The sequence below is a fragment of the Elgaria multicarinata genome, chromosome 1, assembly GCF_023053635.1.
Source record: "Elgaria multicarinata webbii isolate HBS135686 ecotype San Diego chromosome 1, rElgMul1.1.pri, whole genome shotgun sequence".
In the NCBI taxonomy this organism is placed as follows: Eukaryota; Metazoa; Chordata; class Lepidosauria; order Squamata; family Anguidae; genus Elgaria; species Elgaria multicarinata.
The window spans coordinates 154468377-154494409 of record NC_086171.1 but is presented as its reverse complement, the minus strand read 5'-3'; the positions used below and the strand labels follow the sequence as shown (position 1 = coordinate 154494409).

Genomic DNA, 26033 nt, shown 5'->3' with positions numbered 1-26033 from the left:
ATGGGTTGAATCCAGATTTAGGAATGGGCAACTGGGCTGGCTGAAGCAGGTTTTCCCACTCCATCCTCCCCATGGCACACATACCAAATTCTGCACTGAGGTTTTGGAGGAGCCTACTGTGGTGTGAGGAGAAAGGAATCCCTGAAAACTGAGCAGAGGCAACTTCTGTGAGTGGAACCCTTCCGTTCATGAAAGCCTGATCCTGGATCCATCCCAATATGCTAAGATAGGGTGACCATATGAAAAGGACAGGGCTCCTGTATCTTTAACAGTTGTATTGAAAAGGGAATTTCAGCAGGTGTCATTTGTATATATGGAGAACCTGGTGAAATTTCCTCTTCATCACAACAGTTAAAGCTGCAAGTGCCCTGCCCTCTTTTAAATCTGGTCACTCTAGTATAGCTCCTGCAGCTTTAACTGTTGTGATGAAGAGGGAATTTCACCAGGTTCTCTATATATACAAATGACACCTGCTGAAATTCCCTTTTCTATGCAACTGTTAAAGATACAGGAGCCCTGTCTTCCTTTTCATATGGTCACCCTAGCTAAGAGCAATTAAATTAGGCTATGCTGCCCCTAAAGCTTTTGTTTTTATTCATAATAATTCATCCTTGATATTTCCCCTGTAATACTTGTACCCATTTGGGGTGTGCCTCCCGGCTTTACTAGTCTATGCTCTTGTAACCACCTAGTAGTAGTAGTACTAGTACTTGTTATATTCCCACCTTTTGCCCAATGCTGGGCCTCAAGGCAGCTTTATAAAATAAAAACATACAATTAAAACCTATAAATAGAAATATACAAAAGTTAAAAATATATCACCCCTGTTAGACTGCACCATATTAGTGCTAATATATCCCCACACTGTTGGTGTGGTTGCTCCGTTCCTGGCACTTATATTCATCTTTGGTGGGAATGTCAACAGGTCAAAACTTTTTGGTCAAGGGTTTTACAAACCATTACAAACATTATTAATGTTGAAGTAGAAACTGACCCAGCACTGGCTCTACTTTCTATTTTTAGGAATGCCAATAGAAACATTATTCACAAAGCCTTGGTCACTCATTTGCTGGTTGCAGCCAGGTGGGAAATTGCCCAATTCTGGAAAAGCGACAGACCTTTTGACCATCAACGCTGGTTTGATAAGATTTGGAAACTAGCTTTAAATGATAAATTGACACAACATAGCAGGTTAGCAAGAGGAGAAATAACATCAGACACATTTGTGGGAAACTGGCTGGACTTTTTCACATTTATTAATATGAATCCTGGCGAACCTAGACCCCCAATGACTCAGGAATCCTTTTGGTCAGAGGTTCTAACTTAACCTGCATCTTTTTCTGTACCAAGTGCTTATTGAAGGAATGAACACCCATGCTTTTTTATAGTGGTGCTATGGGAACATCTATATTGTTGTTGAGTGTTTTCTTTTACTCTGTGTATTTATTGTATTTGTCCTTACTTGAAAATCAATAAAAATAGTATTTAAAATATATATATATATATATATATATATATATATATAAAAATACATTAAAAAAAGTTAAAAATATAATTAAATACACTTCAGTATTAAAACATTTAAAATACATAATAGTTTTAAGAGTCCTATGCATAGACAGAGGTCCAGACTATTCACCAAAGGCCTGCTGGAACAAAAAAGTTTTTGCCTGCCTCTGAAAGCTCATTAAAGAGGGAGCCAGTCTAGCTACCCTGGGAAGGCAGTTCTAGATTAGATTACTGCAATACTTAAGTAGTGGTCACCAGCCTTCCAGTATATTATATTAATATCTTGCCAGGGTGTTTGTTTTGTTTCTGACTTTTCCTACAACCATTTACAAAAAATGGCAATCTGTGCTTCTATAAGATTGATGTGGTTTAGTCTAAAGGTCTAATTCTTCTCTCTCTTTGACATGGGTTTGATTGTATTTCTGTTTGTTGTTTGGTTTTATTTATTATTTGGATCAAACATGTCTTTATTTCTGATATAATTTTGACATTTAAGATGTCTGTAATCCTTATTATAAAAATTCTTTAATAAATGTTATGGGTGGATTTTTTAAAAAAAAGAAGATTAATGGGAACATGTCTGTAATTTTGAAATCTCTTAAAAGCTGCCTTGATGAAAACAGAAAATACTGAGAGGTGGACCAGAAAAAAATGGGTTTGAGTTGGGTTGAGTATCTAGAACAAGCTCATAAAATGCAAAAATAAGTGAACAATGGAATCAGTTGTCTCACTCACAAAATTGTTGAATCTCCATGTCTGAGGCCTTCCTGAGGAAACTAAATAAGCATTTGTCAGAGAATTGATTCCAATGTAGGGGATGGTCAAAATTCTTTTGATATGTCATTAAAATATTCGATTAAGGGTAAAATCCTATGCATTTTTAGACAGAAAAAATACTACAATTTCCAGCCTGGCTGGCTGGGGCATGCTGGGAATTGTAGGAGTTTTTTCCTGTCTAAATATACATAGGATTGCACCCTAATAATTTATACAATGCTCCATAAGGGTTTCTATTAAAAATGTAGTCAGTCAGTTTGCAAGGCTGAATTGAGTTTGGTGAAATCTGGAGAGAGTTTCTTCTTTTGTGCTATGCATCAAACGTAGATCAGGTAGGTGTATTCTCTGATCTCACAAATATCGCTCTAACGATCTCTGAAACCTCTTCTTCTTCCTTCACAGAAAGCCACTACCAGCCATGACTTCCATAAAGGAGCAGGCAGCCATCAGCAGATTAATAAGTTTCCTGCAAGAATGGGATAGTGCTGGCAAAGTTACTCGAAACCACATTCTGGAAAATTTTATCTTAGCCAACCAAGGCAAAACAGGTCCAGAACTAGAGATGGAATTCTCTCAGGGAGCCAGTTTGTTTCTGGCCCGTCTAACTGCCTGGCTCAGGCTGACGTATCCACTTCCTTGGAGAGCTGGTGTTCAAGGAAAAGCCAGAAAAGAGCATTTCTCAGTTAAAATTACCAGGATCAGTTATATATTTGTTTGACAAAATGAGCACAGTTTTGAAATTCGTAATCAGAGCTTTTCTGCATCAGTTATATTAAGAGATTTGCTAATCCAGAACAATGGTTCTTCATCCCAAATGCATTTTTGAAAGTTTGCAGACACATCTGACAAGTCCTGCTTTAATCAAACCATTCTTCTAAATGTTTAGAAAGCATGAGCTTCAAATGTATTCAACTAAAATCCTTAACAAACTCACAATAGGTATATGTATGGAACATGCCTAGAATACCAGTTGAAGTCCATTAGCATCTTCCTATCAGCTGCAAGTGGGTGAGTACAATATGTGCTATTGCTAGGAGAATTGTACAGGATCCTGAGATTTTTAGCATCCCAGGTTGGTGAAATAGAGAATGAGCAGCTGGCCTTTGGTATAATATAATTGTAATATGAAAGGGATTCACAAGAATAGGAAGCTGTGCTGTCTGGCTTGTGCTTCTGTATCTCTCTTGCCTAATGAAAATTTCATCTCCCAATTCTACTGCCTGGAGACAATCTCCTATTTACAAGCTTCCATGAATGAAGCAGTGAAGCTGCCAAATGCCCCAATTGTGTAAAGAGATTGATGTTTAGCATGTGTTAAGCAAGGACTGAAGTAATGTGTTATGATCTTGCAAAAAAAAAAAGTTCCCAAGAGACTAAGATTTTTGCTTTGTTCTCCAAATTTTTGCAGCCAGCGGTACCTTATTGAATTCTTGGAAATTGGTGGTATCCTCACACTGCTGGAAATACTTGGACTCAATCAACTGAAAGAAGAGGACAAAAGGGAGTCCATAAAGCTTCTTCAATTGGTAGCAAGTTCTGGCAGGAAGTTCAAAGAGCTTATTTGTGAAAGCTATGGTGGGCAAATTATGACAAGTGAAATGTACTGCCAGATGTATAAGTGAAGGAGTTTTCTGACCTCAGCGTTTTCCCACAGAGCTAAGCTCATTCTTTCCAGTCCCAGTGAATCCCATTGATGGAAAAGAGTTGCTTTCTTTTTGTGTCTTGCTAAGTATCCTGTTCAGGGGACACCTTTCACTGGTCCAACTTCCACTGATAAAAGAGTATCAAAGTCTTTGATCCTTACAAGAATCTGTATAGGGTGTTGTTGTTTTCTTTACAGTCTTGCAGTTATGGGGTTTGTACTTGTACAGTAAGTTGAAGAATAGTTCCCCTTTGAAACTGTTGTACATATTGCTAAATTTTTAAGGTTTCCTTTCTTGGCTGGAGCGGGATGAAGTATTTCAACTGTTAAAAGATTAGTAAAGTATATGGAGAGTTAGAGCTAAATATCCTCAGCAGAGTGGAATATTATATTTTCCCACTATGAATAGGAAATTAATCTATGGCTACCAGAAAGTGACAATGGATCTTGATTGCTGCTGTACTGCCCCCGTTGAAATGGGTATGTACTAGGGAAATCTGCATGTGAAATCAAGCTTCTGAGTACAGTCATCGAGAATGCAGATTTTGCATCTAGATGGGATCATTGAACCCCATTTAATTGATTGGATGTGTCTTGATGCAGATGTAGAGGTGCTTAGTTGTATATGATGGAAGCTGGAATGAGGCCACTTGTTCTATCTGATGGGCTCAAGAAGGCTTTCAGAAGTTTTTCCTAAATGTTAATAGTATTGTCTCCTAAGAGCTGCAATCTACATCACAATCTGTATTATTTAATCCATATATACTGTGCAGCTGTCTTATATGTTTACTCAGACATAAATCCAACTGAGTTCAAATGAGCTTACTCATAAGTAAGCATGCATACTGAATGTCTAAGGATTGCATGTCAAAAACAAGACCTGATTAAATAAAAAACAGTTGAGTAAGGTAATTCTTAAGTGTTGTGGGATATAGCTCTCAAAGTGCCTCAAAGGAAACTTGTTTAAAAATGTCGTTTTAATATAATAAGAAATAAAACAGGTACAGATTATGAGGCTAGCAGTGTAATAATGCATCAGTCCAGAATTTAAATTGTGCAGGTGGAACAGTAAGGGTAGCTGAACGTGCATTAGCATATGCAATAAATGGATACCACACATCTATGAATAAGTCTCGGTTTTCCAGTCCTTCTATAAGTTTCAGTCTATGTGTCCACTTTTCAAAAAGAGCAATTTTCCATATTCTGTTCATCCATTTTTGTATTGAAGGTCCAGTAGACAATTTTCAATTTAAAGCAATCTCAAGCCAGGCAGCTGCAAGCATGACAGCAATCAAGTCTTTGTGAGAAAGTGTTTGTTCTCATCTTTGAAAATTGAAAGTATGAGTAGGGTAACACAGTTTTTAATTCAGTGTTCAGAAATTCACATATTTTAAAAAGAACATGGATCCAAGAGCCTACACTTATTGGATATAATTGCCACATATGTATTAAGGAACCAATGCGACTATGTTCCTTCCAGTGCAATGGTGAAAGAGATTTGTTAAAATTGTGTATTTTTGTTGGGGCAATGTGCCACTGTAGAAATGCCTTCATTGTGGCTTCTCTTATTTGTGTTGAAATTGTATGAAGAGAGTAGATCAGAGTTGGGACCGGTGGTGTTACATTATAATTGTGTTCAGGTCTGCTTCCCATACTAATTTTCATCCTGATGAGTTTCCATAGATGAGATTGATTAACCATTTATATAGTACGAAGACTATGGACCCTACCCGGTGCCTGCTTACCCTACCCTGTGCCTGTTGGCATTCTCTTCCCCTCCTTATTGTTTTACTATGACTTTATTAGATTGTAAGCCTATGCGGCAGGGCCTTGCTATTTACTGTTTTACTCTGTACAGCACCATGTACATTGATGGTGCTATATAAATAAATAAATAAATAAATAAATAATAATAATAATAATAATAATAGAACTTTCATGGAACCACCCTGGGCTAAGCTTGCATTTTCAAAGTTCATTAGCGCTCGAGGAATACCTTCTTCTCTAGCTAGTGTTTTAGCAAAATTGATTATTTGGAGTTTTTGTAGCCACAAAACGCTCCCTATCCTGGAGGCACTTCTTCAGTGGAGGAAGATGGGCTGAACCCTTATAAACAAGTCCCTAACATGGAAAAATCTCCTCTCCCTCCAGCACAGGAATTGTGCTGGTTTGTCCAGTTCTTCAAAGTTAGGGTGGTATAAAATTAAGTACAGGGGAGAGGGAGGAAGCAAGAAATCTAGCCCATGGTTTCCAAATTTTGAACGTTGCTTTGTAACAACCATCTCTACTTCAACCTTGGTAAGCATCTTAAAGGGAAGTGCTTGGTAGGGGAGGGCACTATTTAATGTTTCCATAGAAACCCAAGATACGCCTATATAATTTCTTACGCTTGTTAATTGCTTGATCTGGAAAGAGGTAAAATACAATTGTAAATTGGGTATAGCAGACCCTCCTCTCAGCTGCAGTACTGTGCATTAATTAATCTAGACTTTTTCTCCTTGTTGATAAATCTCTCTAGTAGTTCTAGTAGTCCTTGCCATTTTTTTCAGTTTGTTATCTGGTGGAGGAATGGGAATCATGTGAAAAAGGAAAAGAAACTTTGGCAAATCATATTTTTATAGAGGCAGCGTTGCCCAGAATTGATAGCTTCATGTTAGCCCATGTTTTAAATTGGTTTCATTAATTTTATAACAGGTGTGTAGTTTCATGGAACTAGCTGTTGCAAGTCCTTTGGTGTTTGAATGCCCAGGTATTTTAGACTGTTTCCCATTATTGAGATAGGAGTGAAGTGAACAAACTTCACGTCTCACACCAGGACTAACTGCTAGTGGGGAGCTGGGGATAAGTTGATAATTAAAAAGAAGTGCTCCCCCTAAAACGGCTCTTTTCAGTGGTATAGAGTGACAGCTTCAGTAGACTTCAATAGGCTTCTGAAGATCATAAGGCAAGATGGCCGCCATAATACGAAAAGATCTTGGTTGCATGCTTGGCTTAAAGTATTTTCAATATTTTAAGTTGCAGCTACTGATAATTTACAGGCATAATATCAAAAGCTATGGAAGTTATGACTAATATTTTAGCTACTGTGGTAATGCCTTCACTTAGCTTTGCTTTCCATTACAGAGCCCATGATCACGTATGAAAGCATGTGAGAAAAAGGGATTCATTTGAAGATTGCCCTGTGCATTTTGCTGCAAATCTTTCCACACAGACTTGGATAGGAGTAATCAAGTGATGTTCTTTTTAGAGCCATAAACTAGATGTGACATGAAATGTGTCCTTGAACCTTTTAAGAAAAACAGCATGTTTAGTGGCTTGTCTAGTTTGGACCACAGTTGAACTGAATATTGAATGTCACATGCTCTCATGGCATTTATGGCTGGCAGAAAGTGGGGGAAACTGTTCCAAATCTGGAAGCTGAGCAGGAAAATAATGTTGTTGAAGCAGTGCTAGTGTCAAACCGTAGATTGCCATTATAAAATTTACAAGTGGGACCTGTAACAAAACTCACTCTTGTTCTGGATTTTAATCAGCTATTCCCTCCAAGCAGAATTCGACTCCAGATTTGCTGTACTTTTGCAACCCTTGGGGTTCCCCGCAAGCATGCTTGTTTCTCAGTCCTCTCCATTTTGGCTACAAGCTGCTTTACACTCATCTGCTGACTTTGTTGTTAGAAGGAGTAGGTCCTTACCACCAGTACACTGCATATCCAACATGGTTTAATACCAGTGTCCTTTATTACTTAGAAAGGGCTATATCCAATGTTAGTTCTACTTACAATAGTCCCATTGAAAGGAATGGTATTTCAGTTAGACTAAAATTGGATACAACCCCAAATACTGGTATTAAAATGTCAAATGAGTTAAAGGTAGAACTACTTAGGTGACTCTTCCTAGCCTGGTTGTTAAGAAAGCTTTTTCCTACACAGGTGTACGATCAGTTGCAGAGTTTTTGGCTACATCCAAGTCAGAAGAGACTCAAGAACAAGTACAGATTCTTCTGGATGCTTTAGGCCATGGCAATCCCAAATACCAAAATCAGGTGTACAAAGGCCTGATTGCTCTTCTGAAGTGCACTTCCCCCAAAGCCCAGCAACTGTCCCTGCAAACACTCAGGACAATACAGGTAGGCAAAAAGGAGTGTGTGCGTGCATATATTTCAAACTTGAAATTTATGTTTGATCATTGGACTGTGTGTGAACTCAGCAATAACACCTGCTTAAGATTTCCTTGCTAGGATCATTTTCTTCTCATGTATTGACCTTTTAAGTTGCCTCATGTTCACAATATTTATTTTATTTGCCCTCGCAACAATCCTGTAATTGCTCCTTGTTGTTTCTTTCATTTTGAAAAATGAGTTTGAGGAATATGTTACATAGACAAATGTTTATTTTTAAAGTTTGTTACATGCAGCAGGTAACAGCAGCCAATTCCTTTGGTCTCCCTTGGCACACTTATTTCAAAACATGTTTTATGTCTCTTACAAATTGTACATTCTATCCTTCCCCACGTTGTCTGGGAATGATTGTAGTTGCATTTCAACTCTCATGGAGGGCACCATGTTAGGGAAGGCTGGTATACACACTCAATACATAATGTATGAAGTATCCCAAGAGGGGACTCAATATTCACATAAGCAACCCACAGCTGAGAAGGGATTTGGATTCAGCTTCCGGGTCAAAGTGTAGTCTGTTGTCAACTGTGAATCATGCTGGCTTTGAAGATTTTATAGCTTGGATCTCTTCCTTGTGATCTCTTGGTTATGTCCCATATTTTTCAAGCTGGTTTTGCAAGAGGGACGGCAACAGAATCCAGTTCAGGGAATAATATGTCCTCCTTGCTCCTTTACTTTGACAGACTATTGTGGGGAAAGCCCATCCAAGCATCGTGGGCTCTGTACTGAGTGTGCTCCGCTCTCTGCATTTGGAAGTGCAATATGAAGGTAAGACTCCCCTGCTTTAGCGAGCTCTCAGACTATTGGACCAGAGAGAATACAAATCTATTGAATGCTGAAAATCAGTATTTAAATAACACAGAAATGTGTGAACCTATTATCTGTAGGAGGGGAGGAATCTTGGTAATTAAGGTATACATGAGAAAGCAAAATTTATGTAAGATAGAGAACAAGACAGTTTTACATATATAATTTAGTTCAGCTTTCCCCAATCTGGGTCTCTCAAGATGTTTTGGTTTACAACTTCCATAATCCCAGACCATAGTCCATGCTGGCTGAGGCTGATGGGTGTTGTAGTCCCCCCCCCCCCCGAAAAAGGTTCTCAGGTTGGGGAAGAAGTAGCTGGTCTAGTTACTAAGCTTACTGGTGACTGGTTGGCAGAAAAGCTGGGTGGATCTGGGAAGCTAATTTACAAGGTGATTACTATCATGCACTACACCGTAGAAGTAATTTTCCAGTAATATCAGTGATCTTCTTTCTCTACAAAGACTAGATGGTGACTTTCCCAGTAAAGGAAATGGAACATAAAGGTTCAGTATCGGGACTTGTCACTTTCATGGCTGGTAATCATGAGTCATGCTGTGAAACATAGGTTTCATACTCCAGTTTCTTTTCAGACCGTATTCATCTTTCACCTTTTACTAAAGTTTTTTATGGAGAGGGACATCTGTGAATATAAAACTATTACGGAAGCTCTTTTTAAACAGGTCTGCTTCTGTGTAAGGGGAGAAACTGGTTTATATAGTAAAAAATATACAGTGATGCTGTCGGCTTCACACTGAACATACCCATAGGGCAAGCGGAGAGTGATTATTCCATCGTTTGCAGTGTTCAGGAAGATCTCTGAATCCCTGCATGCAAAAGACCCAGAGCCAAATGTACCCGAGGGGGTTGTTATATTCCTCACTGGCTATATTACTGTGCAACAACAAATAACCCATTTTGGCATCTTTCTTCTTTCAGCAATTCAACTGATCAAGGACCTCATGGCCTATGATGTGCGGCCAGCATTGCTTAAGGGACTGGTTGCATTGTTAAAGCCATCAAGACAGGAGACTGCCAAAATGCAAGCCCGAATCCTGGAAGGTGAGACCTCCAAACACTGCCATTTGGGCCTGCTTGTGGAGAGGAGGCTTTCATCTCTACATCTTCCTCCCCATTCCTGGAGAAGCATGGTTGGATTTCAATTTTTAGTATGTGGGGAGACTTGCCTGGCACTCCCAGTAGCATCCCAACATTATCAAATTTAAATTCATACTCTGTTCCCTTTTATTACTAGTCTATTCCATTTTGAATCTCCCTGGTCAAAGGCCATGACAAGTAAAATCAACTCAGTAGGCCTGTCATCCCCTATGTTACTATCAAGGGATTTAGCTAGTACCAAATCACTAGTGAAACAGAGGCTGCTCGATATAGACATGCAAGACCTCCAAAGTGCTGCTCGGGGCCCATGCTCCCCACAGTCCCTAGGTCTACCAGTCTCCTTTTGCAAAGATGGGATGCCTTACCTGCGCTGGTTAACAATCCCCAAATACAGGAGAGCATTCTCACTAGCCAGACTTAACGTCCTTCCCTCTAAACTTTTAGATGGCCGATACAACAAAATCCCTCTGCTCAACAGATGCTGTCCCTGTAACAATACTGAGGTGGAAACCGTATCACACGTGTTACTGTTCTGTAGATTTTACCAAGGGGCTAGGAATGATCTTCTGAACCCCATTTTACAATCTTTTCCTGGTCACCCAACTGAATTCTTAATGTCCCTTTTACTTCGGAACTCAGACAAATCAATCACCGAGCAAGTGGCCAAGTTTTTGAACCTGGCCATTTCTATTAGATCCTCTATGATTTCTTGTCTTTTTAATGGCTAATTGTATGCTCAGTCCTTTTGTATGTAATTTTGTTGGAATGGTCTATTGACTGCAATAAACTGTTGTTGTTGTTGTTGTACTAGTCTATTTAAAAAAAAAATAATTACAATAATAACGATAACAAAGAAAAAAACTACTTAATACAATAATCTAATAATAATAATAATAACAACAACAATAATAATAACCATAATAAAAATGATAATAATAAAAGGTGCAACCCACCCCCTGGGACCATTATTCTCCACTCCAAAATTGTAACACATCTTGTGACGGTTTACACCCTTTCCCTTTTCCTAATACAAATTTAACAAATGGTTTCCAAATCTCCTCAAAATCATTCCGCTTTAATATTCCTTTCTTAACTTTCATATACCCCGTTAGCCTATCATTAATAGCAATATCCCAGACTTCTTTATACCATTCTTCTATTTTATGTTCTCTTTGTTCTTTCCAATTCCTAGCAATTATCAGTCTAGCTGCTGTTAGTAAATTAGTTATTAATTCTTTACTATTTTGCGTACGTTGGACCTTCATATATTGATAACAATGCTATCTTTGGGCCTATTTCTACCTTCCATCCCATTATTTCATTTATTTCTTTAAATACCATTTGCCAAAACTTCTGAATATTTTTACAGTCCCACCACATATGAAAATACATACCTATTTCCTGACACCCTCTCCAACAATTTACTGAATATTTCTTATCTATTTGGTGTAATCTTACTGGTGTTAAATACCACCTCCATACTAATTTGTAGTAGTTTTCTTTTATTCTTGTCGACATACTCTTTAATATACGTTGACTCCATATCTTCCCCCACTCTTGACCACTTAACTGTCCTACCATATCTTGGTCCCATATCATTTTAATATGTTCTTGTTGTTTTTCCATGCTCATTAGTATCTTATACACCGCACTCATTATACCCCTACCAACTAACTTTCCAGTTTTGTTTTCTCTTTGTAAAATCAACCTTTCCATTTCTGTACACTCTCTACACTCTATATTTTCCTCTTTCCACTTTTTTGTCCATTCTAGTTGTGGTGCCTCCATCCAAGCATTTCGCCTCTCTCTTACTAACTCTTTTATTTTGTCTTTATCCATTTCTTTCATCCAATCTTTTAATTTATTTATTCCCTTTTCTCTTAAATCTTTCTCCAATTCTTTCTTCAAATTCTTTGGGAAATTCCCCATCATCACCACTGGCATTAGGGGAGATATCTTTGGCATTAATTTTTCTTTATATTTGGCCCAAACCTCTATTATATTTTTCATCAGGGGGTTCTCTATTCCCCCCATTTCTTTTTTTTTTTTAATTATAAAAAAAAAATGTTCTCCAACCTATACTTCTTCTCTTGCGTCTCCTATTCTAACCATTCCAAATCTTTATTTCCTATCATCCCCTCTATCACATATCTTTATTGATTTGCAATGTAATACCACTTTATATTAGGGAGACCCAATCCTCCCACTTTTGGAGATTCATACCATATCTTCTTATTGATCCTTGCTTTCTAATAACATAATTATTAACTACCGTTTGCCAATATTTCACTTCTGCCTCCGACACTTTAATTGGTAACATTCTAAACAAAAAAATAATCTTTGGTATGATCTTCATTTTTATAATTGCTATTCTTCCAAACCATGATAGTCTTATTTTCCTAAACTCTTCCATTAATAAAGTATCATCCGCAAACAAACTTATTTTGGTTTTCTCTCTACTTCCTATCCCTTTGATGTTTTCATCTTTTCTAATTATTATTGCCAATGTTTCTATTACTAATGCAAATAAAATCGAGGAAAGGGGAAATCCTTGCCATGTACCTTGGGTTAGGAAAATTCGTTCTGTCAACCCATCATTTACCTGTACCCATGCACTATTTTTTTGATATAACTTGTTTATCATACCTTTAAATCTCTCACCAAATCCTAATCTTTCTATTATCATTTTTAGTGCTGGCCATTCCACGCAATCAAAGGCTTTAAAAATATCTAAGGCTATCAATCCCACTTTAAATTTATTTCTTCCAATTATATCTATTGTATTAAGTACCCTTCCAATTAAATTAGACATCTGTCTTCCTGCTACAAACCCGCACTGGTCCCTTTCGATATAATTAGCTATAAACTTATTCATCCTTTTAGCCATAATTGCTGTCAATATTTTTGCGTCTTGATTCAATAACAAGATAGGCCTATACGACCCGGGATCTGTCGGGTCTTTCTCTGGTTTTGGTATTAACACTATCAATGATTGTTCCCACGATGGTGGGATCACTTCCCCTTCTTGTACCCTATTATATAACACTACTAACTTAGGTATCAACATTCTTTTAAATATTTTATAATATTCTGGTCCCAATCCATCTAACCCTTTTAGCCCATCAATAACCTCCTCTATTTCCTTGTCCGTCACTATTAAATCCATCTCCTTTCTATCTTCATCTTGTAGCTTTATTTTCCAGTGTTCCTTTATATATTCCTCAATTTTTTCCCCTAATTTACTCTCTGATGTATACAATTCCTGATAAAATTTTTGAAAAATGTCTTAACTTTTCTTTCATCAAATTACAATTCTTCCCCGCTTTATCCTTAATTACTCCAATTAAGTTCCTACTCTTCTTTGATTGCACAGATCTGGCCAGCCATTTAGAACTCTTATTACTATGTTAAAAAAATTCTCTTTTTAAATATAGCAAGTTCTTTTGTATTTCCTCAGTGTTCCTTTCCTCCCATTCCTTCGTCTTTGCCTGCAGATGCACATATGAGTGCTTATCTCTATTTTTAATATATTCCCCCTCCAATTTTTTAATCTCCTTCTGTAATTCCTTTGCTTTCTCTTCTTGTTGTCTCCTCATCCTACACGTCTCCCTAATACAAATCCCTCTAGCAACTGCTTTCATCAAATCCCATAATATTGCTTGGGTACATTGTCCTGTGTCATTGATTGCCCAAATATCCTCCATTTCTTTCTCAATTTTCTTCACAATTTCACCCCATTAAGTAATCTATTATCTAATCTCCATCTTCTAGCATCCCTGTAATCCTTCTGTATTTCGATATCTACGTTAACTAAAGCATGATCCGTAACTTTGATTATCCCTATTTCTGTATTTATTAATTTTGACACTAAACTCTTTGATACAAAAATGTAATCTATTCTAGAATAATTATTGTGAGCTGAGGAAAAGTATGTGTACTTTAATTCATGCCCCTTAATCCACCTCCACATGTCTTGCATCTCATTTCTTTCCATAATTTTATATAACCCTGTAATATTTTTACGTTTTTCTTGTGCTGTGGGCTTCAACTTATCTTTCTTTTTATCTAAAGCCATATTAAAATCTCCAGCCATTATTGTTGATCCATTTTGCAGGCCCCCCATTTCTCTAAACACTTGTTCGTAAAACTCCACCTGATTCTCATTCAGGGCGTATATATTGACCAATGTGTACTTTTCTCGGCCCACTTCTTGAATTATTATAAATCTCCCCCTTGTATCCTTCTTTACTTGTAACACATTAAAACCACATTTCTTCGAGATTATAATCGCTACACCTCTAGACTTTGACGATCCACATGCTTTCTCATACGTGATTGCCCACCTCAATTTAAGTTCGTTAACTCCTTCTTTAACTTGATACGTTTCTTGTAAGAATATAATATCCGCTTTATCTCTGTTCAGTAAAGCTTCTATTCTCTGTCTTTTTAACACTGTTCCTAACCCTTTGACGTTTAACGTAGTAATTCTCATTCGATTCTCCATATAATTATTGTCTTTTCTTTCAAATGGTCCTCTAGTGAAAAAACAACATACATTTACATACATTCCCCCCCTTCTCCCACCCACCCCCACATTTAAGCCCTTCCCCCCTTTCTTCTCTGGAGGTGTCCAACCTCCCACATGGCAATTCTACCCTTAGGGGGGGGATGACGACTCCCAGTATCTGGCAACCTCCAGTCCCAACTCCCAGTCAGTCTTCTCTCTGCATTCCCTACAGCAACACCTCCAACTGCTCCTTCTTCTGTTTCAGATCCCACCTCCTTGTTTTCCATCTCTTTATCTCCTTGGATCAGCCCCAACTCCCACAACAATGCGCATTGTTGTGAAGCCAATGTTATTCTGTGATGGCGTCCCCCATATACAAACTTCGAAAATACTGGGTACCCCCAGCTGTAGCTTATTCTAGCGCTCTTCAAAACCACAGTGCATGGTTTCACACTCCTCCGCCAACTAATGGTTTCCGGGCAGAAATAGTTGAAAACTTGAATTGGATTTGATTTGAACATCAGCATCCCGGGAACCAACCTTACTGCTTTCATCAGTTGATCTTTTTTGAAAGAGCTTGCAAATCTTATGATACTGTCTCTTGGGTAAATACTCCTTCTGGGGCCCATTCTGTAAACATGTTCCAAATCAGCTTCTTCCCATCCCAGCTGTTTGGTCACAGTCCCCAACCATTCCAGGACCATGCCTCTCAAGACTTTAGGGTTCTCACCTGAAACCTCAGGGACCCGTCTGATGCAAAGATTCCAACGGCGGTCCCGATCCTGTAAAAAATTATTCTTTGCTCCCATTGTTCAAATCTGACCTCGTATTCTTCCAGCTTCTGATCTTGAATCAAAGACTTTCTTTGCATTTCTACCACTTTTGTCTGCAAAACTTGTGTCTTTCTTAACCTCTTTAATAGCTTCTCTCATCTTCTCTTCCACTCTTTGCAGCAGTTTTTCTCTAGCTGCTGCTTCTTCCTTACGGAATGTTTGTAGCTCATCCCTTATCAGCTCTCTGACACTCCCCAGCATCTGTTCTGGAGTCATATCTGGCTTCTTAGCAACAGGAGCTGCCTTGACTCCTTTCTGATTCCCAGTAGCCATAAGAGCGTCCGCTTCCATTTCCGTGTCACTCTTATCTTGCTCCTTATCTCCGATCCTTTCTAAACGTGCCAAATTCCTATCTGAGGGATGTCTACCCCAGCGCGGCAGCTCAAGTTGTTTATAAACTTTCCGAGCTTTAGAGGAGATTTAGGATCTCCGGACATATACTTTCGGCCACACACCAAACGCCAGTTTCAGACCTGTAACAAAACTGATTTATTCTCCCCTTATCTCCCTCTTAAAACTCCAGCTCCTTTCGCTTTCAGTGCCAGAGGCTTTCGCTTCACTCTGTCAAAATTTACTCACTCTTAATTGCTCTCAGAAGTGAGATATTTTCTTATAAACGCTTCAACGACCGGGAGCTCGGGACTCCAAATGTTACTCAGCCACCGGAAGTTGCATTACCCCCCATTACTACTAGTCTAACCTCTGTCTTCCCTTTCAATCTTGTAGACCCCCATCACATTCCAATTTTACACACAAGGGGTGTGAGGAATAAGAACCCAGTGCTAAAGAAAAACAGAAGTTCTTCACCATTAGTTTCAGAAATTTGAGTAGGGAGAGCCTCGCAGATCTTTATATTTTTCAAAGCAGACCCTAAACCAAAATCCTCTGCCCATAAGTCAAGTAGTCAATTTCCCTGCCTGATTTGTAAAATGGCAAACTGGAAGATAATGGGCTAAACCAAAAGAGATGCAGAATTTGTATGGGAATGGGTTCCCTTTGGGAATCTTAAGAACTCAGATCTTTCTGGCCAATGTTCTTAGGTCAAAAGCTAAGGCTTTGGGGCAGATATTAGACATAGCACCTGATTCCTATATTGTTTCCTGTGTTCAGAAACAGGTACATTACACTTGATGGAGTCCTTGCCAGCATATATTCAGCAAGCTGCTGCAGCTAAAGCAATTGGGTAAGAGATCATAAATTACTGGAACTGGTTGTCAAGACACTGAGACAAATTATGTGCAACACTGTTAACTCAGTTTCAGTTAAACAGCAAATACAGTCTACGCACAATACCTAACTTCTTGTGTGAAACAGCCACTAGTCCATAGACCAGACAGGAACAAACTGTACACTCCCTTCACCTACTGCTCAGACAGAAAGAAGAGCATCAGTTTTGGCAGCCATGTTATATGTGTTCCCATTTGATGGTGTATCACAAGAGCACCAATTCTCCCTTATCATATGGTTGACATTTACTTACCAAAGTAAAACAGGAAATATCTCCCAACCCTTAGAAATGTGGCAGCAAAACAACTGGATTGGACTTACTGGTGATAATAACTTAAAACAAAATCTGATAATCAAAATGTATGTATTAAAACCAGTAAGAAAGAATACACTATGGTTGTGCTGTAAAGAATCATACATCAAACCAATGAGAGAGAATATAATGTGGTTGTGTTACAAACGTCTAACCATACCAGAAATAACCAATATCAAATAAACTAAACCAGTTTTGACAAACAGTCTTCCTCACTGATCTAGTAACAGGGATGTGGTCTAGTATACAAGAGGCTTTCCCCCAAATAAAAATACATATGTGTACAGACACATTATATGTGACATAATCAGCACAATTACCAACATAGGACCCTACAGTGTTAAGACCTGTGGCTATACAATATTGTGTTTAAAAATGTTTAAATGTTGTTATAGTTAAAAACTGCTGCTTAAAACTGTATTAAAATATACCAAAGGTTTTTTTTTATTAAAAGTTAAAAACTCACCAGTTTTTAATAGTCCATGTTTTACTTTACTGCCACATGTATAAAGACCTCAGAGTTTCCTTAATAACACCACTCATAAAAAAAAAATCCCAGGCAGAACAGACAAATTTTGTTTAGATTACCTTTTGTCAGGCATGAATGCCCAAGTTACTGTGAAAGTGGCCAGATTTTGTGCTGCAGCCATCTCACGCCGTAAAGAGGTGAGACAATAATAATATATGCACGTTCTACATCTGTTATGTAATGTGTTAAATTGTATGGTGTTTGATTGGAGTGCTGGTTGTTATACCGTAATTCACCAGTGTTTTAATCTTGCCAGTCCTGCCTCTAGAACAGGTACCAGCAGAAAGATCCACATAATAATGATGATGATGATGATGATGAAACTGCAAAGGGGCCAAAGGCTCCATTATAAGTAACTGTTTTAGAGGATGGCAAGGAACTGTAGTGGCCCTGAAAATGTATAAGAAGTAGTAGCAGTTGAAGAAGTAAAATAAATATATACTTAAATACAAACAATAGACCAATAAAAAATGTTATTAAAATAGCTCTGGATGATGGCCGAACAGGACCTTGCAAGCTATCTGCGCTGTAGAGGCTGGAAACTCTCATTAACTTCTTAAAACAAGTAAGGCACAGATGTAAAGAATGAAGCCCAATAATGTCATAAGTCAAAGGGGACTTATCCAAAACTAAGTTGCTATTGTTATGGTTCTGAACATGGTAAGAAAGGAGTGGTGGTCAAATTTGAATTTGCCTACAGCAGTAAAGAAGCTTGGATTAACTCTGGAGGTGACAACTAAGGTTATTAGAGAGGGCCTACATAGAAATCATACTGCTCTAAATATAACCTGATAACTCAAGACCAATAACAGTTTGGAAGGGTCAAACAGAACAATATGAATCTTAGTGATAATACTGAGAGGCATATTTAGCTCCAGGCTGTGCACTCTTTATGTCTAATTCCACTGGTATCTTGAACAGGGAACTCAGGCAAACCCATCAACTTATATTATCAGTTGGACAATTTATACAGGTAATTCATATCTGAAGGTTTCTCTTGTGTGAGGTAACTATTTGTGATGTTGGCTATATAATGTAAATTGTGCAGCATAAGCCCTAACAATTGCATGCTCATTCAAAATCAGCAGGCATGGATTCAAATCCTAGAAAACCAAGGTAAAATACTTGCTCAGCTATAGTTCATTAGCTGGCCTTGCTCAATATAAGCTACTCTTAGCCAGACCTCCTTTAGAAAGTTATTGAGGCTAAAATATTACTCTGGAGAAGTAAAATGTAGGAAGCAAATAACTGATCTGCTGCCTCTATATGCCAACTTTCCAACATAGAGGTAGCCACCCTTGCAATTTTGCTATTCTACCCTACTTTACTTCTATCATTGGGCTTGCCCTGGCCACCATATTTTTGACACACTGACTTTAATAGGTGTATTGCAGGCAGAAATTAAACAATGTAGCTGAACCTGTTGACTGTCTCCTTATCAAAGCAACATATGTGCGTGTGTGTGTGTGGAGAGAGAGAGAGAGAGAGTGTAAGTAAATCTCTGGAACGTTCTCTCTGCCCTAAAACTCTATTCTTCCATCCCCTCTCTTAGTATGCTGATCTGACCAACATTTTCCTTGCAGTATTCTGGCCCAGGACTCCAGAGAATTGGCTGAGGAACTGCTCTTCTTGAGAGTGGTGCACAGCCTCATGTGTGCCATGAGCAACAAAGATCACACCAACTGCCAGAGGCAGGCCAGCATCACACTAGAGGCAAGTAGCTTTAGGACTAGCAGGGAATTGGGTGTGGGTGTTTCTTTTTCCTGGTTTTTTTGGGTGTGGGTGTCTCTTGTTGCCTCTTGAAAGCTCTTCAATTAAAGATAAAGGGCTGAAGCTGTGGGTGGACTGGGACTAAGGAAAAGTTGGAAGAGTGAGGCTAAAAAGAAGTCAAGCTATGGCAAGAGTGGTGAGGTGATGTCAGCATTTAGTATGTATTGCTTGATAAGGGCATAGTTTGGAATTGCCTCCAAAATGTACACCTCTGTAGAACTATATACTGTCATCCGTCATCATTTTATTATGCTGTCACAGACCCAATAAGGCAGAACTATATATATTTTCACTAAGGAACTGTTCCCGATGGCTCCAGTTGTTATAAGATGGTGGAGCTTTAGGTCAAGTTTAACGTGCGTGTGTCCCCCCCGCACCCGCAATCCTACCTTAAAGACTCTGGAAGAGAAAAGCAGAACTGGGAATACAATATAAATCGTGGGTTCTTATGGCCCTGTCTCTTAAGATGGCACACAAGGACCATTACACTTTTTCCTATGGATTGACTGGTGTTTCCTTGCAGTATTTTGTGAAGAAGTTCATAGTGGTGGAGAATCACGTAAAGACAGCCATGGGAGAAAAATTGTTCCAGCTATTCATGGTATGTGTTATCTGTCCTTTACTGCACTTGCCTGATGGGAGAAGGCCTTCTCAGTGGCTGCCCTGGGGCTCTGGAACTCCCTTCCCAGGGAAGCTAGACTGGCTCCCTACTTGGTGTGCTTTCGGAGGCAGGCTAAAACTTTTCTGTTTCAGCAGGACTTTGGGGAGTACTTTGGACCTTTGTTGATGTGTTGTTTATATATAGAATTTCTTTAAATCAGTGGTTCCTAGAGGGGGCGGTGGGATTGCATAGGGGGGCGTTAAGAGGCAAAGGGGCAGCAGAGGGGTGCTCGAGGTGGTCTTTTCTGAGAAGCGCCTCTCCAGAAGGCCTTAAAACCCAGGGACATTTTTATGGGAGAAGGTAGTTTGGTCCCAAACCATATAGGGGAAGAATCCACACATGTATTAATACCGTTTAAGAATAATCCTTTTAACAGTGAATTGAAATGTTTCAAAAGCACCAAAACACGAATGAAGAGACATACCCTGCTTGGTGTGCCCTGCCACGCCGGCTGCAAAACAAGAGGTGTTCACTCTCTTTTCCCTCCCTCAGCAAGCCTGCGGCGGGTACTTCCCATTTAAAGGGGCCGCGCACAGCACAGCCCCTTTTTCATTCTCAGCTCCTCCACCTGGACGCCCAGACCAGCAGGATTCAGAGGAGCACAGCCCCTTTAAATGGGAAGCACCTGCCCCAGGCTTGCTGAGAGAAGGAAAAGAGAGTGAACGCCTCTGTTTGCAGCCAGCGTGGTGGGGCACACCAAGCAGGGTATATCTCTTTATTAGCGTTTTGGTGCTTTTGACTAAATGTGATAACTAATGTGATATCTAAATCACATTCTAGATATCTAAAATGTGATATCTAATATTCTTGCCAAATGACTATCAGACTTTGAAAAGATGATATCACTGGATCAAGTTCATCAATTATATTTACTTGAATAAACTAAAAAATGTAATTGGATTTTGAGTAAATATTCTATTAATTGTTACTGTTTTGAATTTTATTGTTATTATCTTCCTTAGTGGGTCGTTGAAAACTGCTATTCTGAATAATGATTTTTATAGTGTAGGGTAGGAGGCACTGGGCGTGGAACCAAGGGGGCAGTTACCTGAAAAAGTTTTATAGCTTCCTTGAATCTTTCCATTAAGCATGCTGGCAAGATCTTCGAGTTGTTGCTGCCTTTCCTAGTCTATGGTATATAGCCCCCTCTGTTGTCATCCTGCTGCCAGGCAAAGACATTTTTACTCAGGCAAACTTGCTGCCTGTTCAAATGCTGCAAAGAAGCAGTAGTGGAGCCAGTACACATATGCCTGCAGGAGTGTGTGGCCTTTCTGCTTGCTTGGCAATGGTGCTGTCTACAATGCACTGGGGAGAAGACAACTAGGTGAGACAGCCAGGCCCAGAGCAAGCAAACATCACTACCACTGGGATGCCAGTTCACATGAATGGGAACAGCCAAGTTGGATGCCAAGAAGTGGCACTGCCACTCCCCAGAATCCGTTACCTGGCTCTAATGGTACTTCTGCACATAAAACGTAGAGTAGACCCATTTATTTCAGTGAGTTTATCTCAATGGGATTTATGTTGGATTTTACCCTAAAGTTCAGGTCTGTTTCTTTCTCATCTAAACTTCCATTCAACTAAAGCTTTGATCTTAACAAAACCCTGATACTGAAAGAACAAGCCTCTAGTTTTAGCCACATTAAGACTTGAAACAGGTTTTAGTAAATCAGGAGACTGTCCAGCTGCCTTTCCATGAAATTCCAGTACAAAAAGTCTGTCTTGAAAAAAAAATGGAAACAGGGTGGAAGAGCTAACACAACTGATTGTTAATTCAAAACATGATAGACTTTTGAATAAATCTATAAATCCATTTAGCCCCTACTGGTAGAATTTTCTCTTGTAAGCATTGGCCGACAGATAGCTCTGGCGTGGGCTGGTCCATGAAGTCACGAAGAGTTGGAAACGACTGAACAACCACTGTTGTTTTTATACATGCATCATATCAATAGGACTATCTACACAAGTGTTGTTAGATCCTGAAAACTTGAACTTCTGGATAATACCAGTTAAACATGAGCATATCGCATACCCTAGTAGGATCAAAGGATAAGGAGCAATCCCATGGCCCCTAGACAGCTTGTGAGGGGCCATAGGATACTTCAGATTCCCAGATCAGAGGTCAGAGACAGTGCTCTGACTTTGGAGGGGTGAACTGGAGTTTCACACCCACCCTCAGAGCCAGCATGGAAAGAACTTGGTTACCTCTCTGACTTCTGGAACATGGAGAATGTTAACAACTACAGGCTAATATGCCTTTCCTGGGCAAGGTGCTTGAGCAGGTGGTTGCAGGACAACTCCAGGCACTCTTGAATGAAACAGATTATCTAGATCCATTTCAATCGGTTTTCAGGCCTGGTTTTTGAACGGAAACTGCCTTGGTCGCCCTGTGGGGTGACCTTTGCCGGGAGAGAGACAGGGGGAGTGCGACTCTGTTCTCCTGGACCTCTCAGTGGCTTTCAATACCATCGGCCATGGTATCGTTCTGGATAGGTTGTCTGAGCTGGGAGTTGGAGGTACTGCGTTGCAGTGGTTCCGCTCGTACTTGGATGGCCGATTCCAGAAGGCGGTGCTGGGGGATTATTGCTCTGTGCCGTGGCTCCTAAGCCATGGGGTTCCACAGGGCTCTTATCTTATCCCCTATGCTGTTTAACATATACATGAAGCCGCTGGAGGAGGTTATCCGGAGATGTGGACTGAGGTGTCATCAATATGCGGATGATACCCAGCTCTACCTTTCCTTTTCATCAAACCCAGGTGAGGCAGTGGCTATTCTGAACCAGTGCCTGGGCATGGTAATAGACTGGATGAGGGCTAACAAACTGAGACTCAATCCAGACAAGACGGAGGTACTGTTAGCGGGTGGTTCATCTGTCCAGCGAGGTGATGTTTGCCCTGTCCTGGACGGGGTTGCACTCTCCCTAAAGGATTGGGTCCGTAGTTTGGGGGTGCTCTAGGATCCAGAACTGTCACTTGAGGCACAGGTGAACTCAGTGGCAAAGAGCACCTTTTATCAGCTTAGGTTGATATACCAGCTACGCCCTTATCTGGATAGAGATAGCCTAGCTACAGTTATCCATGCTCTGATAACCTCTTGTTTGGATTACTGCAATGCGTTATACGTGGGGCTGCCTTTGAAAACGGTCCGGAAGCTTCAGCTGGCACAAAACAGGGCAGCCCGTTTACTAACAGGGACTGGCTGGCGAGATCATATTACGCCAGTCCTTTTACAACTTCATTGGCTGCCAGTCCAGGTCCGGGCCCAATTCAAAATCCTGGTATTGACATTCAAAGCCCTAAACGGTTTAGGGCCAGGTTATTTGAAGAAACGCCTCCTTCCATATGTACCTGCCCGGACCTTAAGATCATCTACAGGGGCCATTCTCCGTGAGCCCCTGCCAAAGGAAGTGAGGCAGGTGGCTACTAGGAGGAGGGCTTTCTCCGCTGTGGCACCCTGGTTGTGGAATGAGGTCCGCCTGGCGCCTACACTGTACTCTTTTTGTCGCCATGTGAAGACCTTTTTATTCTCTCAGTATTTAACACTTAATTTTACTGTTCTAACTGTATTTTAATCTTATATCAATTTTGCTGCGTGGTTTTATCCTGGTTGTGCTTTTTATACTGTATTTTGTATTTGTGTTTTTAACCTGTTGGTTGTTTTAGTATGGTTTTAATTTTTGTGAACCGCCTAGAGAGCTTCAGCTATTGGGCGGTATAAAAATGTAATAAATAAATAAACAAACCTCAGAGAGTGGGAAAGGGAGCACTTTGGTGGGCAGGGAGAGGAGACTGGAGAGGCCATGATGGGGTATTTCCAGCCTTCTCCTTCCACCAGCATGCACAGATGTTTTTATTCAGATAGGCCTTTGGCAGGTCTGCTGCTAAAAGCAGTTTTCATTGGGTTGGTGCTGTTTATTTCCTTTATAGTTCTGTTTTAACTTATTGATTTTTATGTTTTAAAGAAGTCTTTATTGTAAGCTGCATCTTATTGTTAGCTGCGTTGAGCACCATATTTTGGTGGAAAGGCATGATATGACTCTAATAAAAAATAATAAATTAGACTGGCCCTGGTTCAGAGACAGACAGATGTCAAGGAACCATCAAACAGTGCCCTCCCTTTCAATAAAGGGACTGAATGTCTCAGCTTTTTCTTCTCTCTAGCAAGATGCTACGAACTTGTATCTGAACATGGATGCTGTGCAGGCTGAAATCCTGACCACCAATATAGTCAATATTCCAGCAGATTTTTTGGCAATAGGAAAAATGGATTTCCCAGGTATGTTCCTTGCAGGTGTGGACAAATTAATTCTAGAGTATTCAGATACTTGCATAATGCTGAGAAATATAGAAATGAGAGGAGTTATAGGGTGACTTCTTGTGTAATGTTTTGGCAAGGAAAGAATGAGAAAGGGTAATCTGGTCTAATTGTTAATTCAGAACAGTATTAAGAAGCCACTCAGGTTAAGTCCCACAAGTCCACTAGGGGGAAAAATCAGATTACTCTCTTGTACTTATTATTTCAAATATATTCACATATAAGATTTGCGGGGGAAGGATACCAGTTAAGAGACAAAATCAAACCCAAAAAAGGTCTAGTCACATGATTGGGTGGTTGGTCTATCCCAGAGCAGAAACAGCAATAGGTAGGTTAATGAAGTGTAGCTTCTAGTCATCCCCTAAACTTTTAATTTCTATAGTGCAACTACATGTACAGACTGCTTTCCAGGTCTTATTTCCCTTGTATCGTCTTAACAACCTTATGGTCAATGCTAAGTAGTTATTGAACTTGCTCAAATGCAGCACTCCACCTAATGTACTACATTGACTTTCTAAAGGACTTTGATAATATCTGTGTGTAATGGTGGGTTAAATCCAGTGTTAGTCCAGCAGACTAACTAGTGCAGTAGGACTTACTCCTTCTAGTGCAGTAGGACTTACTCCTTTTCTCATCCCCACTTCAGCTCTCCGTCCTGCCTGGAAATCTGTTTTGGAGGATTTCCCTGCCCTTCAGAGCAGGTTTTTGAAGGTGCACCAAGGGTGGGGAATTACCTCTCTCGTTCTGCTGACAGAATTGCTTCCATCAGTTGAATGAACATCACTGACTCCAACCCAGTATTTTTTTAAAAAACAACAACAACAGGCCATCACACTGCTCAATCAATGAAGAAATGCTGACTTGCATTTCTTAGGCTCATAACTCTGCTTTTCTCTCCCTAGTGGCAGAACCACGCCCTGAAGAAGAATTGCAGACTGAAGATGGGGATATAACTCCTCTACCATCTACCTATTAATTCCCTTCAACTATTGAGCACTATTGTCCATTTTCATCTTGTTCCTATTTTTCTATATGCCCCTTTCACTTCTATTTCTTTCCAGGGCCTTCCATCCACCCCGATGAGAACAGAAGGGAGGTCTACATAACTGTAATGCAGAGCATACTTGGCACTTACGCAAGTCCCAAACACCTTGCAACAGGTGTGTTCTAGTCTCACTCACCATCCCCTTTCTCAACTCTGAAAATCCACTAACACTCCTTCAACACAAGAAATGGCTCTTACAATACAGTTGGATCAACCTTTCCAGCACCAAAGTTCCAGCGTTATCTTTGTCAGTTTTATGAAGACAAATATGGAATAAACCCTATGAGATAGGATACCCATGTCATAAATAAAAGAGGTACTGGATTACTACATTAAATTTGTACTTAAAAGTTCTACTTCACTCCAAATTTAAATTTGTAGGTTCAACTGACCAAACACTCAGGTTAATGAATGCATGTCTTCCTCCTCCTTTCTCTTGCAAATTAAGCACTACAGAACACATACTTGACTAAGAATAAATAGACCCAAAATTTGCTATGGACTCAAGTATTCTTTTCCACAGAAATATTTATAAGAAGGTGAAACATTTATACGATCTGAAGATAATCTAAAGCATGAATTGTCATTCTTTAGCAGCATTACTGGGAAAGCAACACTAGCTTCTCTAGTCATAAAGATTATGTATTGCACATAAAACTGACACACTTAAATATTTAGTGGCTGCCTATGTAGGCATTTTTTTAAAAAATAACATCGCTGTTTTAAAGCAATTAGGGATTTGATCCTTTGCTTAAATCCATTTATTTCTGGTGGGCCTAGTTCTGCATCAGGTTGGGCTGCCCATTTCT

At 39.5% G+C, this 26033-nt stretch overlaps 1 protein-coding gene across 1 annotated transcript; it reads left to right on the top strand.

Annotated features, from left to right (window-relative positions):
* Positions 1–2691: 2691 nt before the first annotated feature.
* On the top strand, positions 2692–25269 carry ARMH1 (armadillo like helical domain containing 1). The gene is made up of 11 exons (XM_063118636.1): positions 2692–2910; positions 3226–3294; positions 3695–3861; positions 7857–8053; positions 8785–8869; positions 9845–9967; positions 16475–16547; positions 19017–19146; positions 19727–19804; positions 24026–24140; positions 25082–25269. The coding sequence occupies exons 1-11, from the start codon at positions 2705–2707 to the stop codon at positions 25153–25155; spliced, it is 1317 nt and encodes a 438-aa protein (XP_062974706.1). The 5' UTR covers positions 2692–2704; the 3' UTR covers positions 25156–25269.
* Positions 25270–26033: the final 764 nt, after the last annotated feature.